This window comes from Ptychodera flava, chromosome 20 (genome assembly GCF_041260155.1).
Source record: "Ptychodera flava strain L36383 chromosome 20, AS_Pfla_20210202, whole genome shotgun sequence".
NCBI classification, from domain to species: Eukaryota; Metazoa; Hemichordata; class Enteropneusta; family Ptychoderidae; genus Ptychodera; species Ptychodera flava.
Genome location: NC_091947.1, coordinates 32,991,630 through 33,010,738, shown reverse-complemented (window position 1 = coordinate 33,010,738; position 19,109 = coordinate 32,991,630). Strand labels below are relative to the sequence as shown.

At 38.2% G+C, this 19,109-nt stretch overlaps 1 protein-coding gene across 1 annotated transcript in view; it reads left to right on the top strand.

Annotated features, from left to right (window-relative positions):
• The window catches only part of LOC139120708 (calcium-activated chloride channel regulator 4A-like), a 64,728-nt gene that overhangs the window by 9,942 nt on the left and 35,677 nt on the right, over positions 1–19,109 (top strand). The window contains exons 2-4 of the mRNA XM_070685245.1: positions 2,486–2,743; positions 9,099–9,342; positions 9,733–9,862. Coding sequence (XP_070541346.1) covers positions 2,502–2,743; positions 9,099–9,342; positions 9,733–9,862 — 616 coding nt within the window. The 5' untranslated portion in view covers positions 2,486–2,501. The remainder of the gene's footprint in view (positions 1–2,485; positions 2,744–9,098; positions 9,343–9,732; positions 9,863–19,109) is intronic.

The following is a 19,109-nucleotide window of genomic DNA, read 5'->3' as shown; positions in this document are numbered from 1 at the left end:
ATGATAAAATGTGGTAATGTTGACGGTAATTTGAACAAAGAAAACAAGTCTTTAGACCCTCTATGCTTTTAGGAGGTAAACTATAATAAAACACTGTTGTTAATGATATAAATTTGATATGTAGATGATATTATACAGTGTTACATCTAGACAGGGGGATAGGGGATTCCCCCTCTGTTGAAATGTTGGCACCCCCCAATTAATTTGTCAAGGGGACCACTCCCCCTTCCATGATATGGTGCCAGTCACACCTTAGAGGTACAAGTAGAACACATGAACTGGTGAAATGCCCCCGAAATTTTCTCGTAAAGGGGAAAATCCCCCTTGTTGATGCCATCCTGGATGAAACACTCATAATGTTATGCTTAAAATTAAGAACCCTGATGTTTGATATGGAAATCTGTTGATGAAGAACTTTGATACCACTGGGGAGGTAAAAAGGATAACGAATAATGATAAAAAATGACAATCATTACCATATTTCGCAAATAGAATCAAAGATCCTCAAGGTTATTTGACTATATGGCTATGCAAAGTAAGAACCTTGATATAGGATATGGAAATTTGTACGTTCAGAAGCGCACATTTGGATTTAACCTGACGATCGCTTTTGAAGTGAATTTAGAGATCTGATCGTATTGTAACCACTCTGGGCGACGTTCTTATTGGCGTTGATAGACCGAAGAGCAGTAAATATCATACATCCAGCTGGTTATACTCCTTCACAATTACGCCTACCGCAGTGCAACGCACATCGGCTTACTAAAATTCCAACTGTAATCGGAAAGTTTTACGTGAGAAAAAAATCAGGTCATTGCCTTCGAAAACAGTTTAAATCCACGTAATTATCCTTCTCTTGTTTCTTGGTCCACTTCAAAACCGAGGATCGTACAGCGAAGCCTGACCTTGCGATCGCTTCCGTCTTCATTTGTTCATCGACCATTTTGAGTTGAGCTACCGACGGCCGACAGGTGTAGTATGCACGTTTTCATTAGCGTACATAAAGGTCACCAAATAGGAATCAGCAATTCAGGTAGCCAATAGAATCGTCAATTGCAATTCCGATTTTTATTGAGACAGTATACGCAAGACCGTGATGCATCGTAGTACACGGCGATCGTAGTAGTCGCTTGTCTTCTAAATTTTGTTTCCCATAAAAGCCGTTGAGAAGTTTGATTACACAACTTGTGAAACTTGTCCGTATCATTTCAGAAGGTAAAAAATATTTTAGCTATGAAAGAGTTCAAATTTCCAAAAAAGTAGACGGCGAAATCGTGAGAGTAACCGGTCAATTTCGCCGGCTGCCGGCTCTTAATGAAACCCCTGAATACGTCGTTAATTATAAATCCATAAAGTAAATAAGTACCAGTGAATTATGTTTTAAATAAAACAAAAAACTGTGCGCTACTATTACTGCTTGTGATAAATATTATGGTACATTTGGTGATAAGGAGGATTTGGTTCGGATACTAGTAGAATTAATTTCAGCATATAAAATTAATTTGAAGGCATAAACTTAATTCGATAAATGCATAATAAGACTGTGGTTACCGAAATGGTAACTATGGCAACAGAAAACAAAAATGAACATGGAGTTCATGCTGTTATAAATACACTTAGGAGAGCATTTGCACAGTAACTGGGATTACTTTTAATGGACTAAGGAAAAAAATGAAATTTTAAAACGCAAATAGGTTACTATGGAAACACAGGGCAGCAAAAATGGATATCATATTTTGTCTTTCTAACCCACAATAACCCTTTAGTATAATATTTCTGTTGATTACTGGATTTTTACACTGGATATTTGGTCTTTCTAACCCAAAATATCCGTTTGATATAACACATTCTGTTGATTCCTGGAGTTTAGATGGAATCTTTGAAAGACAGGTAATTTTTACTCCTGAATTGTTGCCATGGAAACATCTCACATTAAAATGAGTGTGATTTTTTTTGGTGTGCTAACCAGAAAAACCCTTATTATCAATTTTTAACATCAATCAATAGTTCTTTAATAAAAATAAGGGAAAAAGTAACATTTTCAATCCTAGAATAGTTACCATGCCAACTAAAAACATTAAAATAAGTCTGGTTTTTGTGTTCTCTGACCCGAACTCCCGCCGCAAGATAATTTTCATATCAATCAAAGTAACTTTTCATTGGATAGTAGAAAAACTGAAATTTTCAACCCCTAAAATGGTTACCATGGAAACATGGGGCGGTGAAATTGATATCATATTTGGTCTTTTCGACCCAAAATACCCTTATTTTTAAATTTTCACGGAAATTGAGCGTATTATTATTCGCGTTATTATTTGTATATAATAGTTATATTAATTATTAAATTTCCTCTCATGGCGCATATTGGTGAAAATCACAACGCCACACGTAATGCAATTGTCTCAATTGGTATTTATCACAAACAAAATTTGAAGAAATCCCTATTTTTCAAAACAATCTGGCATTGTTTTGTGTTTCAATGAAGGTCTTGGAGCTACGTCATGTGGTCAAAGATTAACAGGGTCTGCCTCCTGTCTGTTATGGTTTCATTGTTCTGGATTAAACCTGGAGTCCATTGCTGGTTGCCTTCCAACGGATCACCACAGCAAATATCCCTCGTTAACAACGGATATACGGGAATTCTCATCGGGATAGAAGAAAACGTGGCCGAAAATCCAGACCTAATTGAGAAAATCAAAGAGGTGTTTATCGCCGGATCAGGTGACCTTTACACAGCTACACGGTAACATATATCCTTCTGCTGACTTTATATTTCTCTTGAACGATTGAATAACAGAAGGAACAGTCCTGTAAAACTTAGACCCGATTGCATTATGCTACAGAGCATGTTGTTAAAGAAATCGCCTTTTTTGGCAATTCCGCATAAATTTCCCAGTAATTCTAAAATGGATTTCGAACTTCATAATAACAAGGCAAGTGCGGTTCGTTTTTCGGCCAGGAATTTAAGTTCACATTTTCACATACGTGAGCTCATGTCGCAGCGATGTCAGTCTGTGTGTCTGTGTGAGTCTGCCTGCCTGCCCGTCTCTCTGTTGGCGCGATTCTCAAGAACAACTTATCGGATCAGAAACAAACCTAGTACATAGATTCTGTTCGAGACTTCCAAGAACCGATTAGTTTTTAATGACCGTGGTTTGCATATTTCATGCTCATTTGCATAATTAACAATTGTAGAAAACAACTGACATACATTAAAAACGGCAGCACGGAAATGGAAGAGAGTTGCTATAAATGTTGAGCACACATGGATTTATTAGCCATGAAAGACGTAAACGGGCGATAAGAAAGTTTATTGCTAATTTGCAAATTTGATGAACTTTCGCAATTAGGGATATATCTTAATTGACCTGATCCAAATTGACGAAACTTGCTATGTATATGGTAGATACTATTATTGAACAGTATAAGCATTTGCACCTCAGCCAATTCCTAATTTGCATATGAAAGGACTTTCCTGATTAGGGACATATATCGAATTAAGGATGTACGATCGGAAAAATATAAGCGTACTGCGCCAATTTCCGCGCAGAAATGTATCCATAGTAACCACGCGCGCATAGTGACGTTCCGAACGTTTTTGCGTTGTACAAAATGTCGTCTGCAGGTAAAGAAAAATCGCGCCGAGAAAATGTTCAGCGTGCCCTCAAAACACGCTTGAAGGTACGAGAATTCAGCGAAGAGATAAAAAAAATGCACCATGACCGTAGCCTGTACAGCGTAAGTCAGAAGTGTGAAGTCTGATTCGCTATACAAGAGCAGGTCGTGTTTATGATTCCAATGATAGTGTCGCTAGTAGACCTACCGGAGAATGGAAGAATGGCCGTCGCATTGTCGATTTGAGTGAACTAGCCTAAAAAATCTTGACACTTGTGTCAGTTGCGGGCTTGCCTTTACGATTGTCATCGTGTATTGGAGAAACGCCAAGTTCACGGCCTCGGCTCATGGCTCCACGTAGTGTGTGGCAACTTACTTAGCCTGCAGCGAAGTCAACCTAATCCCCCCAATAAGGGGCAACGTCAAAAGTTCAATGAAGGATAAAAACTTAATTCTTTTAGTTTGGGGGTGGGGGGGTTTGACCTAAAAAAGTTTCTATCCTACAAATCGATTTAAGGTAAAAATTGCCAGGGGAATGAATATTTTGAAAAAATAGAGCAGAAATGCACACTTTCGTGTTGAAGCCAGCGGAGGGAGTTGTTTTAACACGGTGCAGAGCTGCACCTGGCCTAGTTAGTGTAAACAATGCAGGCTGTTGGCTTCTGTTGCACTATAGACGGTAGTTTCTCTACTGTCTATGGTTGCACTCTAAATTTCTGGTGCACGTGTAGTCCGCCTGAATGGAGCAGTGTGAACTGAGTTGTTACAACCACCAGGACAGTTGAGATAGTTTTTATGCCTCTGGAAGGAGAAACCTGGACTTTATTGTTGTTGTTCTTGTTCATTCATTGATAAACTTCAAGTTTGTTGCTAGTATGTTTATTACATTGGATGAAACTCAAAGTGTGTTCCCAATCTTAAGCCACACTAACTGTATCTTTTAGCATTATTTTTATGATTTTACTTTCAAACTAAAATAAGTTGTGACAATGTAGTCATTTAGGTCTGTGTACACACTTATTATTAACTACCTGCCGGGGCTATATATGCAATTTTGAACCAGATAAAGATTACACTGCGATTAAATGTTTGCCCAAACATTAAATCACAGCCCCATGCAGAAAAGCTAAACCCTTGATACTATGCATACCTGCACTGAAATCTTCATTTAAACTGCACAGAGTAGTCCAATGTAATGCATAAGGTTGAATGTTTCAGCCGTGACACTGTGTGTTCTGATTCCTTTGTAATATTACCAATTTTTTAAAATGTCAGGAAATCAAAATGACTGTTAAATTTTAATTAACATGTCAAATATTTCTGAAAGGGATGGTTTCCTAATGCAGTAAAACTCACATCTCTTCACAGGATAGATTTCAGAGAGGAGAGAATAGGTAGATAATTTGAGGTCAACAAATTCAAGAGTACAGCTAGTGGGGCTTTAGCGATGCATTACTTTATTTCACCTCTAAATTGACTGATCCTTAGCTTTGCTTTATATAGAAAGAGCCTGGCAACAGGTTCAATATAAGTCAATTAGGTTTCTAGGGGGGGGGGTGGGGGTTTGGGGGGAAACTAAGGGAATTAAGTTTTTTATCCTACATTGAACTTTTGACGTCGCCCCAATAAGTGATTTTTTGTATGCTGTATTAATATATAGACTCAAAAAAGTAGAAGAACCTAAAAGTCTTTGCTTTGTTCAGTCATTTCCCTCTCATTAAAGTTTACAGGTAGGCTTGAATCATGACCATGCCTGAACAAGGCCACTGCAGGTTGCCACTGCAGGTCATCAGCAGCATTTGAAGAGCGCCCTCGCGCGACGAACCCGGGAGAGCATAGTTTATCGCCAGAACCTGTAAATTCTAGTTAGATTTTGCAAAATTGTGAAAAATCGAGCTCGGTGACCTACTAAACTAAATGTGGTTTTGAAAAATTCACAAAAGGAGCTATTATTTGGCAAAGTTTGAGAAAATTGACATTAGTAGAAACTATAAATAATTAATAAATTACCCTCTCCCATTCCTAAAATTTGGGGCATATTTGTTGCAATTTAGGTTAAAAAATAAATATGATGACTTTTGAACTCAATTTTAATGTAAGTAAAATCTTCAAAGTAGCAAAGGTTTATAATTTCCTTATTCTTTTACAGTGTAAACGTGAAAAATGCAATCATGATATAAATATGAAAATGATGACCTGTTTTATTGATTTTTAGTGATTTTGTGAAAAAGCGTGAATTTTTAATGCCATTTTGTAAAAAAACAAGCGCGGTGACCCCATCTTTTTTTCCCAGTTTTGGACTATTCACATATGTAGGTATTCAAAAATCCCCATTTGAAAAAATTGACATTTATATATCCAATTTTTTAGCTATCCTAAGGGAGCCTTCAGTTTTTATGAGAGGGTGGGCAAAGGGAATTTAGGATGGCCCATCATGTAAAATGTGACCCTTCCCTCATGCCCCTTTCTAAAATATGACCCTCCTCATGTTGCCCCTTTCTAAAATGTGACCTTACCCCTCCCTCCTTCCTCCAAACTGAAAAATTTGAAATGTCAGCATAACCATGATAGAACTGATAACTTTGTTATATTATAAGCAAGGATATTAATGGCACATTTGCTGTAACTTTCGGTCATGTAACATGTTAGAATGCAGAGTATTCTGCGTTTCTACAATGCTCATACACGTGTAATGACTATTGTTATTGTTGACTAATGGATTATTGTCCGGACTCGAATTAAATTTTCATCAGTAACTTTGCTGACTGTACAATAGCATGTGTTAATAAACGAGGGGTTTTGGGGGTGGGGCGAAATTTTTTGCGCAGGCATTTTTGAAGGGTCATAAGATTTCACGCATGCTTTTTAGGCAACTACTGAAAGCAAAGATATTGTGCTTCATCCTTACATATCAAATCATAATACGTGGAAGTAAAGTATTAAAAGCGTTACCCTACAAAATTTAGCTTTATCTGTTGTTTAATACATGTTTGATAATTTATGTAAATGTCTTTGCTTGAAGTGGGTGGTAAAAAGTGCATGTGAGTACAAGAAATTTGAATTTTGGACTTCATCGAAAATGATGATTTTGCTTCACATAGGAGTCTGTGGGAAAACTGTGAATAGTGTTTTCCAAAATAAACTAGCAATATCTGTGCATTTATAGACTTGGATAATTGACATAAATATACTTGATTAGAAAAGGATGATATTACAAGTGCGTATGTGTACAATACATTTTCTCTGAAAATGTGTATCCAATATACATGGGAGTCTACGAGAAAACTATGAATACGTATTTCCCAATATAAAACTCGCAATATCTGTGCATATATAGGTGTTGGATAATTGGCATAAGTGTGCTTGATTAAAATAGGGTGGCCTCAAGTGCATATGTATGCAAAAAATTGATTTTGGAATTTCACTGAAAATTTGGATTCACTGTACATGGGAGTCTATGAGAAAACTTTGAACAAAGTCTTTCCGATATAAAACTAACATATATGTTCAATTATAAACTTTGGATAATTGATATAAATGTACTTTATTTAATGGTGATTCACTAACCAAGGCAGTATTGTTGTGAAGTTTCGTTACACAATTCATTCAGACTTTGCATCCATCATCAACAAAGCAATGTAATATGTGACTTCCCCAATTCCTCCAGCCCATCACCTCATAATAACTGAAGGCTCCCGAAATAAAAATAATAAACACTTTTAAGACGTTACTATTTTATTACGGTGATCAAGAACTAGTGTCCAACCGATGGGAAGAGATACATAGATGGAAATTATAATACGTTTACATGCAGTAATACTAATAATTCCTTTTATTTTTGTTTCATGAGAACCCCAGTTTGAAAAAAATCTAAAACGGGTTACATGAAATCAACGATAGTTACCCAACCGGTTCGATAACTCTTCAACTTTGGTTTGCGAACTGATCACATTGTCCACTTTTGAGGATATAGATTCTTTACGTCATGCATTCACATTCAGACGTGTCATGCATTCACATTCAGACGTTGTTAGCTTTGATCTCCAGAACAACGATGCGTCTTATTCATTCTGATAAAGTTATTCAGATAACCTTTTATTTCATCAACCTTCCACGTCAACGCTCCGCTTTTGTCATTAAACGGTTCGAATGCCCGTTCACGTTCATGACGTTGACATCGAAGATAACTCTCTCGCTCGAAGGAATAAAATGAACCAGCTGCCAGTAGATCCTACAGAAATTTCCACAACCTAATTCGTTACAGAATTTTGTATCTTGATTAAGTTGCATCATGATAGATCAGAGATGTTCATATCAATTTTAATTTTTCTGTATTAAACTGTTATTCTGATATTCCTGAACTTATGTTTTCTAAGATGCGGCGAGAGAAAACAAATCTGTTCAACGGACTCGACTGACTGGATTTCGTCCATTTCGCAAGCTCGTTTGTTTTCATAAAATTTTCACATATGTAATACTGCCCATGTTTATCACTGCAGACAGCATTAGCACTGCGGCGCCAACAGCTAAATCTAAATTAGCATGTATATATGAACCACTCTTTTTAAAGGGTGGGGATTTAGCCGAGTGATTTTGACCATGTGACTTGGTACCGTACGTTATGAGTTGAAATACGATCAAGAATTTACTGAATTCAACATGGCTTCTGCCACACTTCAGTCATACTTGTCTGTGACGGATATCGAAAATTGACTTCGCGTATTGATTCCTCATAAAAGTGTATGACCTTACATTAATAATACAATGACATTTGGTAATGTATTTTAGAAAGGTATTATAATTCGCAAGATGCTGAAAAGTTTGGTGGTAGTGATGAACTATGCAAATTTATGTACAGTACAGTATTCTCAGCTTAATATGTATATGAACGTATTTTATGAAAACATTGTCCTGTTGATGATCAAATGAATATCTTGTAGAGAAACATTTGTATTTTAAAATTCATTCATTCATTCATTCATTCATTTATTCATTCATTCATTCATTCATTCATTCATTCATTCATTCATTCATTCATATCAATGCTATCAGTGCTGTTCTTAAATGTCCTACAGCATTACTTGGACAATTGCAACACACTACGTGTTCTTCGTAAGGAAACAAATTCGCTAAAAAGAGCTACGCGCTAAAATCTATTTAGTAAATGGTACTAAATGTACTACTTGAGAAAAATATGTACAAAATACATTTTGCAAAACTAAGAACAATATTGAAAGAAAAAAACTAATGAAATACGATCTACCTACCCATCGTTTGAAACAATCATGGCCTCCGCAGAGAATTTCTTTTTCTTCGCCTGAATTGAAATGACAAATCATTGAAGCTAACAATCAGAAGCGTAGTCGTAAACGAGTTATCGTCTAATTATAGAGATAATTCCTTTCTGGCTTACGATTAGAATATATATTGCTAATATAAATCTAATGTATCACATTATCGCTAAATTTCACATTTCTTTAAAGAAATCGTGCATACTTTAAAGAAATCACCATCTTAGTTCCGAAAAGTTGGTCTGACTCGCCAACCTACGATCCATTGACCTATGAAAGATACGACAAGTGTAAGATCAAAATTGCAGAAGGAGAAGATAATGAACCCTATGTATCTGGTATACAAGAATGTGGGGTCGGTGGCGAATACATGCATCTCACGCCACAGTACATAATGGATCCATCGGTGCAATGTCTATACGGAACCGCGGGGAGGGTAGGTACATCGTACAGCGTAAAATGATGTTATCTGGGCAGCCCAAATCTGTCAGACATGAGCAGCAGAAGCAGAAAGAAGAAGGTGACCACAATGTCAACAAATAAAAACATAAATGTTTTCGCATATGTTTTACAGCAACATTCGCATGAAATCGATAGTATCAATGTGTTTATGTCATCCGATATCCAAAGGAGACGCCAATAAGCAGAATGTTTTTCTACCACAGTTATAAAAAAGTTCTAGTTTGCTGATTGAAATGCTGTTTTTTGAAATTGATAATCAAAATCTGATACCGCACATTTGAACAATGCTATCATCCACCTATCCATCTTTTGCTACCTAGGCAGTTTGTTTTCTAATTGATTTTACTCTATTCCTGTGTTTTAGTTGATCGTGCACGAGTGGGGTCACCTTCGTTACGGTGTTTACGACGAGTATCCAAAAGGACGGGATCCAATATATTATAGATCAAGCACTGGAAGCGTTGAGGCAACTGGTTGTTCACTTGATATCAAAGGTAGGTTGCAGTGTTCGATATAACAAAAATCAGTAGTCTTTGTCAATAATAATTAATATTAATAGTATATAGAAATAATAATAATAAATAATAATAAAATAATAACAAGGCAGTATAGCTGAAGGCAATGAGTACTTGGGCCGAGATAGAGTAATGTTGAGGACAATATATACTACTATTCAAATATGGTCTTGAATTTCCTCCTGTCAATTAGGCATTTGATTAACTGGTTATTAAATGAAGCAATGGCATGACAACGGCAAAATATGTCTAGCAACTTTTGTGGAGTTTGAGGCAGGGGTTCTTTATTTAAAGTGAAATTGCTTAAACTCCTTAAATATTCAAATTACAGCAAATTTCTTTTGTTCTCGATGGTAGATGTCTAATATTTAGATGGGCATATTTAGATTTCTACCCTATAGTTATTCTATATACCAAAAATCGGACATCCAGTAGCTATATACAAAAATCGGACATCCAGCTCTATTGGCTTGCTCAGAATTAGATATGCGCATAATTAATGAGGTACAATATGTGGTGTCATAAGGTGTCCCATCATACCAAATATGAAGGTGTAGCACTTGTGGTTACTGAGTTGTGGACAAATATATATATTTGAGGTCAAAGGTCATTGAAGTCACGTGACATTTTGTCAAAATAATTGTATTGCTAAGTTATTCCTATATACCAATAATCAGACCTCTAGCTCTATTGGCTCGCTCAAAAGTAATATGCGCATAATTAATAAGGTACAATATGTGGTGTCATAAGGTGTCTTATCATACCAAATATGAAGGATGTAGCACTTGTGGTACTGAGTTGTGGACAAATATATATATTTGAGGTCAAAGGTCATTGAGGTCACGTCACATTTTGTCATAATAATTGTATTGCTAAGTTATTCCTATATACCAAAAATCAGACCTCTAGCTCTATTGGCTCGCTCAAATAAGATATGCGCATAATTAATGAGGTACAATATATGGTGTCATAAGGTTGTCCTATCATACCAAATATGAAGGGTGTAGCACTTGTGGTTACTGAGTTGTGGACAAATATGTATATTTGAGGTCAAAGGTCATTGAGGTCACGTGACGTTTTGTCAAACAAATTATATTGTTAACTTATCCCTATATACCAAAATCAGACCTCTAGCTCTATTGGCTCGCTCAAAATTAGATATGCACATAATTAATGAGGTACAATATGTGGCGTCATAAGGTGTCCCATCATACCAAATATGAAAGGTTTAGCACTTGTGGTTACTGAGTTATGGACAATAATGTATATTTGAGGTCAAAGGTCACCAAGGTCACATGATATTTTGTCAAAATGTCTGAGATATCTGCGTGAACCGATGGACTCACTGATGGACTCACGGACGGATATGACCCAATCTATAAGCCCCCTGGACTTTATCCGTGGGGACAAAAAACTGTGTCACTGCGATCCTTTAGGCAATATGAATACGATGAGAAACTAAATTTTTATTTTTCTTGGCCTTATACATGAAAGTCTATGGAGAACTGCCATATACATGGGAGTCTATGGAGGTGTAAACTAAAAAGTCCTCTAACACGGCCAAATTCGATCGCATTGTGAAACAAATCGACGTGCATCTGTATGGGGTTGGGTACTATTTTTGTGCAAAGTTTGAAAGAAATTGACCAGGCATGTCTGAGATATCTGCGTGAACGGACGGACGGACGGACTGACATGACCAAACCTATAACTCCCCCAGGACTTCGTCCGTGGGCACTAAAAACAACGCAACAGTTATTACAGCTACACCGGCGGTAGGTTCATATCCAGAGCCCGTACGGTCTGCCGCCATCGCTTGAAAACAATCTCATAAACCTGGCCATATGGGCAACTGTGTATGGGCAGCTGGATACTTGACTTCCCGGAGAAGGCGAGCTGTCACGTTCAAGCTCAGGATTATTTGTCGATCAAATTTCAGTAAATTTACCTTACCTAGATGAAATTTTGTCTATATGCTGAAATTTCGCCGAAGTTTGACAAAATTGCATCGATTTTTCAGGTTCATATCCGACATTTTTGAGTTTTGAGTGCAGACAGAAATAAGTTTTGAGGCAACATGGCTGCGACCCCATGTTGACCCCTAGCCCTGCGTACGATGCTATGTGCTACAGCTAACACACAGCATCGTACGCAGGGCTAGCGAGAGAGTTGCCGACATCGACGGTTATTTACGAGAAGTGAATAAAAGACTGTCATTTTTGGAAGCGATCGAGTAGCTGAGGTAGGCTGGGATACGACTTGGGCCCAAGAACGCTGAATTTCGGCAGTAATTTGGCTTTTTACGTCAAGTCCCAAAATGGATTTGAAGTCACCGACCCTACGTGCGCGTACGGGTCTTTGCAGGGCTGTTGTGAGCGGGGCGATTAGCTGTAGCGGAACACACAGCATCGTACGCAGAGCTAGTTGACCCCAAGTGAAAATGTGTTTGCGATCAAATCTTCCTATATTTTTTTCAGAATTTTCGACAAAATCATTGCTTCTTACATCTTTTGTAAAATATAAAATATTAAAATAAAAATGCGATGTGCCATGTCTCCAGATTTCTAAAATATCGTTCGTTGACCGTTCGACGGAATACTCATTTCGCAAACTTGTGACGCAGTTGAAATCCAATACTGACCGCCAAATAATCTTAATGAGACGAGATTATTCTAGACATCCTCCAAATTATCCAACCATTTGCGTTAGAGTTCAGCTCGCTTAGAGGATCATAACATTCTTCGCCCTCGTTTAGATCGACCCTAATCTCTTCCATTTAGGAAATAAATACACAAGCTACCTTGACAAAACTTCGTGCACCATCCAGGACCAAACACACTACAAATCTGTCTTGACGTCATCATCTCCTTACATGGTAATCGGCATACCGTATTTTTTAGCAAAGGAGACACAGAATACGTCGGAGTATTCAGTTTCAAAACGTATTATATTGTGTGATGTTGTCAAAAAAAGGTAATGTTACTGCAGTGGTATAAATTACAAAACACAAAAGTTCAAATCAGTTTATTTTGGACTGGCTTTACCCAACATTTCATATTGTTTCTTATGCCAGATTTGACCACGTGCTTACTGGCGACCCCTTTTCATGCAAATTTTGTGTCAAATGGTGTGTTCTCCTGGAAAAACAAACGTACGATTTCTATATGAAGGAGGCGAAATTTGCCCTCAAAACTCGAAACCACCCCATAAATGGGGTGTACCTAGCTATTTTGAACGAGCTTCTCGAATCTGCAGCTCTATTTCGAAATGATGGTCTGATTTTCTCAGCTCAAGGATAAGTGTTCTCCATCGCTGTGGGCATTACTATTCTCAACTGGGGGTACAGTTTCCAGTCGTAATGTTTTTCATTGTGTCCGGATATAAAACCTTTCCTTTTCACAATTTTACTTCGATTAACACTAGTCCACATCTTGTCAGCGATTAAACATGTTTCAAGTTTAAATGTTAAATTCTGGTCTCGAGCCCTCTTGTTCGACCAAACTGAAATTACCCCTCCCACTTTGGCTCGTCCAGTGGGTGTAGCAAGGGTCGTGCCATCGCCTAGGAAACGGAGGGTGCATTAATTGTTGCATTTCGATGCACATTTTGATAATATTCAGAAGATTTTGTGGCAAAAACTCAGATAGAGAAGCATTAATATTCACATCTCACTTATTCAAGACTGGCTGAGAGCAGCACTTCCATTCAGTTAACATCATTACGCCATTTATTATGCCAAGAAAGATGAAGCCAAGACATTTTGCCCTCCCTGGTCTCAGCCAGGAATGGTTATACCTTACAGAGTTTTTTCCCACGGAATGAAAACAAATGTACTTGGGCTGAGGCCCAAGTACAATAACAATTAATATAAGAATTATATTGAAATGATAGGGGGTCGCGCTTCCAGCAGCACCCACACGATTGAGCTCTCTCTTTGAACCGAGATATCTTGCTCATTGCTTCATTATTTTTGTTGCAACCCAGCTGAGACCTGTATAATATTGCCAAGATATCAACTCAACCACGGTTTCCCACAAGACCCACTGTGTGAAGAAGCCATTTCCAGAAGAAAATTTACCCAGGTCAAACAGAAATCTCCATGAGGTACATTCAGCTATTTTGTCTCCACCTGGCAGTCATGGTCACATTGTGTTATACAAGATCTGCCTTAATTAGCATTAACACCATGCTGATGAATGGTAGTCAATCAATGCTTAAACCCAACACTTGGAAGATAATAAAGGACCTTAAATTATGCAAGATTCCACCAACCAAGCGAGGATGTACAGCTGGCAGATATAAACAGCAGCCAATGGAAGTTACCAGAACACAGAGCATTGCCACTGGCCATCTGATTGCAAGAAATAAGATTTCAGCTGATGAATTCAGCAGTCTCACTTCGCTCTCAACTAAGCAAAACTCTTCCAAGTCTTCAAATCGACTAACCCTGGCATTATTCAACGCCCATTCAGTCAACAAGCCAGAGAAAAGAACAGAAATTACAACGTTCATCTTGGATTATAAAGTCCAGCTCATGTTCCTTACAGAAACCTGGTTGAAGCCCAAGGGAGATGAAGCTAAATGTGCCGATATTACACCCCCTGGCTATTGTATACAGTCTTTTCCGCGCCCGTCCCGTGGTGGTGGACTTGCTGTCATTTTTAGTGACAAATTCAGCTCTCGCATCTCCTTCACAGGTAACTTTCCATTCATCCATTCCTCCTATGAACTTGCTCAGATTTCTCTGAAGTTAACACACCAGGCCGTTCACTTCTTTTTGTGACGTGAAATAAACGTGCGCATGCGTATTTGCTATATGACATTCCGCCATTTTTGTTTTAGTTGGAGTTTGAGTTAGCTCCGTATTTACTTTTTATCTGAGCCATCTACCATGGTCAATGCCATCAGAGTTTAATCGATATGCAGATATCTTTGGTAAGATGTTGAACTTTTATCTGATGTGATTTTGTCAGTGTTTCCAGTTATTTCTGAGATATTTACAGTTTTCCGTACTGTAGTATTTGCCTCAGTGAACTGCCATAGAAATACATAGCGTTTTCCAAACCATGTGACTTTGTATACATCGCTGCTAGGAAACTTATTCAAACTTTTCTAGTTCATTGTTTGAGAGTATTTCAGAGTTTACTGCGAGGTTTATCGATTCAAAAAGTTCTTACAGACTCAGAGTACTGGCCGATTTGAGTTTTTATCATGTTTTATGGATTTGTAGAGTTCTATGCAAACACTGTATAGTTTGTGTGTTACTGCGAGTGCCATAGCTTTACACTGCATTTACCATTTGCTTTAGGTAAGACAGTCGATCGATTCAGACTAGAGTTGCTGTCATTCAAAGCCTTACATATGATATGGCCTCAAAGAAAACAGAGCGTGAAGCCCTGAGGAGGAGAGCCAGAAATGACCGTAAGGCTGATAAGACAGACTTACCAGTCGGTGCTCGAGTGTTTCTGCGGAATAGAAATACAAGAGGACGGAACAAAATACAAGATGTATGGAGTCCAGAACCATATATAGTGGTTGATCGACTTGACACAGGTGGGAATACCTATGTTGTTGAGCCTGTCGATGGAGGACGACCTAAGAAGACAGTTCATCGTGGAGAGATGTTGGATTCCAGAAGCCTTGCGAAAGACATGGAACTTGACAGTACTCCCACTGATGTGGTTAAGTCTGAAGATACGTCCTGTAGTGAGTCAGATGATGATGAATTTGACTATGGCGTTGATTGTATGGGCTGGGAGCAGTTATGTTCTGCATCACCAGAAGCAGTACCTGATCATACCGGAAATCCAGAGGAGAAAGTAATTTCAACCTATGGTAGTGAGCCTAGTACTTCAGTCAAAGCAGGGAAGCAGCCCTCTGACAAGAATACTCATAGCTCTGCACAACCTGGTACTGAGAAAGTGGTGAAGAATCTCACAGACAAGGTGGATATCAGACAGAGTCCAGAGCCCTTGCCGACAGAAGAAGAAACTGTAAGACATGGATGTACGAGTCGTGAGAATGTAGGATGTCATTCTAACCCTTTTCATTTGCCCAGATCTACTTTGAAGGAATCTACTGTTGCTTTTCAGATTGACTCGCAAGTGTTGACTAATATAGCACAGTCAAATCTTTTGATTATGCAGATGATTTCTCAAACTAAATGTAATTAGCTTGTAGCTTTTGCTTGGTTGTTGAGACACCAACCATCAAGCAGGGAAGTGTGTGACGTGAGCAAATTGAACGTGCGCATGCGTATTTGCTATATGACATTCCGCCATTTTTGTTTTAGTTGGAGTTTGAGTTAGCTCCGTATTTACTTTTTATCTGAGCCATCTACCATGGTCAGATGCCATCAGAGTTTAATCGATATGCAGATATCTTTGGTAAGATGTTGAACTTTTATCTGATGTGATTTTGTCAGTTGTTTCCAAGTTATTTCTGAGATATTTACAGTTTTCCGTACTGTAGTATTTGCCTCAGTGAACTGCCATAGAAATACATAGCGTTTTCCAAACCATGTGACTTTGTATACATCGCTGCTGTGAAACTTATTCAAACTTTTCTAGTTCATTGTTTGAGAGTATTTCAGAGTTTACTGCTAGGTTTATCAATTCGAGAAGTTCTTACAGACTCAGAGTACTTGCCGATTTGAGTTTTTATCATGTTTGATGGATTTGAAGAGTTCTATGCAAACACTGTATAGTTTGTGTGTTACCGCGAGTGCCATAGCTTTACACTGCATTTACCATTTGCTTTAGGTAAGACAGTCGATCGATTCAGACTAGAGTTGCTGTCATTCAAAGCCTTACATGTCACAGTCACAGTGTTTGTGAACTGTATTTTTTGTATCACATTCTTACGAGTATTTAGCAGTGAAGTTTATTCATCTGTATGCCTATAGAGGTTATGCTATACATTTCCATATACCGTGACTCGCCACTGAGGGCGCACAGTCCTTTGCTTGTCCGTATAGTGCATCTACCTGGTGTTTGACTTGTATTGTAAATTTCCTCTATGAGACTGATATCACTGTTGTGCTAATGTTTCAAAGCATGCTATATTGAAGTGATATTTATACAGAGTTTCTTTCTGTTTTTCCCTCAGGTTTTTATTTTTGTAGTCTTATGTCATAAACTACTGTGTTGTAAACAAACCAGTGCTCTGCCTTAGTTTCTGTGGAGTCGGAAATAAAAGAACGTGTTGGATTCAGTGATTGTGTCTGTGTCCAATAAATGAGCGTTACATTTTGTATATATCGTCCTCCACCAAGCCGTAAAAACAAACTCACCGATTCAACCTTTCTCAGCGAGTTACCGGATCTTTTAGAGTACAGCAATGCACTTCCTGGTTCATCTATTGTCCTCGGCGACTTCAATGTCCATTATGATTCTCCTAGTAGTTCCCCAATGACAAGAATCATGGATCTGTTCAATACATTCAATTTGACTCAATCTGTCAATGAACCCACCCACAATAAAGGCCACATTTTGGATTGGTTAGTGCATGCATCTGACAGTAATCTGGTGCAATCTACTACAGTTTCAAGTGCCATTACATCCGATCATCTGTGTGTTATAAGCCAGTTGAACTTGTCGCTTCCGTGCTCATCAACCACAATCAAGATGACACGTAACATTCGTACGATAAATCGCCCAGCCTTGAAAGAAGATCTTCATAATGCTCTGTTACATCTTGAACATCCTTCAGCGGTTTCTCTCAACTCCCAATTGCAGTTAATCATGGACAAACACGCACCATCGAGACCACAAAGACTTTCTTCACAGAGAAGTTCTTCTTGGTATAATGCTGTGCGGGATGATCTCAGAGCGGCAAAGCAACAACGACGGCGTGCAGAGCGACAATGGCTAAAAACAGGATTGACAATTCACAAACAAATCTACAGCAATGAAAAGTCGCGTGTAACTGAACTTGTTCACTTGGCTAAAACCAATTACTATAGCAGCAAGATCAGTGAGAGTCGTACAAGCAAGCAGTTGTTCAGTGTTGCTAATCAGTTACTTGGCAAAAATAAACCCCTAATTCTCCCAACAATATTTTCTACATCTGAATTACCACAGCGATTTCTGGATTTCTTTAATGGTAAAATAAAATCCATCAGAGATAATCTTGAGGGCATCAATCCACCGACACTTAGCTACTCTGAACGCTGCTTCCATGGACGACCCCTGAATCAATTCAAACCAGTTTCCGAGGATGTAGTCAAACGTACCATACTTAATTCTGCAACAAAACATGTGATCTTGATGTCATGCCCACTAGTTTGTTAGTAGAGTGTTTAGACACTTTACTTCCGCACATTACTAAGATTATCAATGACTCCATCACTTCTGCAACATTTCCATCATTTTCAAGACAGCTCTTATAACACCTCTCCTAAAAAGCCATCGTTAGACCCCAATGATCTAAAAAACTACCGCCCTGTTTCTAATCTTCCATTCTTGTCCAAGATAACAGAAAGAATAATTCTCATGCAATTAAATGACCACATCAGCTCCAATAATCTCCTCAGCCCCATTCAGTCTGCCTATAGACCTAAACATAGCACTGAAACTGCTCTCTTGAGAATATTTATGATCTCTTGAATGCTCTTGATAATGGCAAAGTCAGCATTTTGACCCTTTTAGATCTTTCAGCTGCTTTCGATACTATAGACCACAGCATCCTCCTTCACAGACTTCAGCACACTTTGGAATAACTGAATCTGCGCTGTCCTGGTTTGAGTCCTATCTTTCTGGTAGAACGCAAACTGTTACTATCAATGGTGTGAGATCAGACTCGTCCATTCTCTCGTTTGGAGTTCCTCAAGGTTCTGTATTTGGGCCCGTCTTGTTTGTCATGTACACAGAACCACTCTTCGAAATTGTCAGAAATCACGGAGTGCAGCACCATGCTTTTGCTGACGATAACCAACTTTATAAAGTCAGCACAATTGACAATATTCAAGTGACAATCAATACTCTGCAAAATTGTATCAGTGACGTCAAAACTTGGATGCCCACAATAAACTTCAGTTGAACGACAACAAAACTGAAGCAATGGTGGTCATATCTCAAAGATCATCTCCAAAATTAACCCCTACCTCTATGCGTGTCGGGAATTCTGATATTCAATTTGTTAGAAATGTGAAAAACCTGGGTGTCACACTTGACTGTCACTTGAATATGTCGCTTCATGTTCAAAATATTTGTAGAGTCGCCTACAT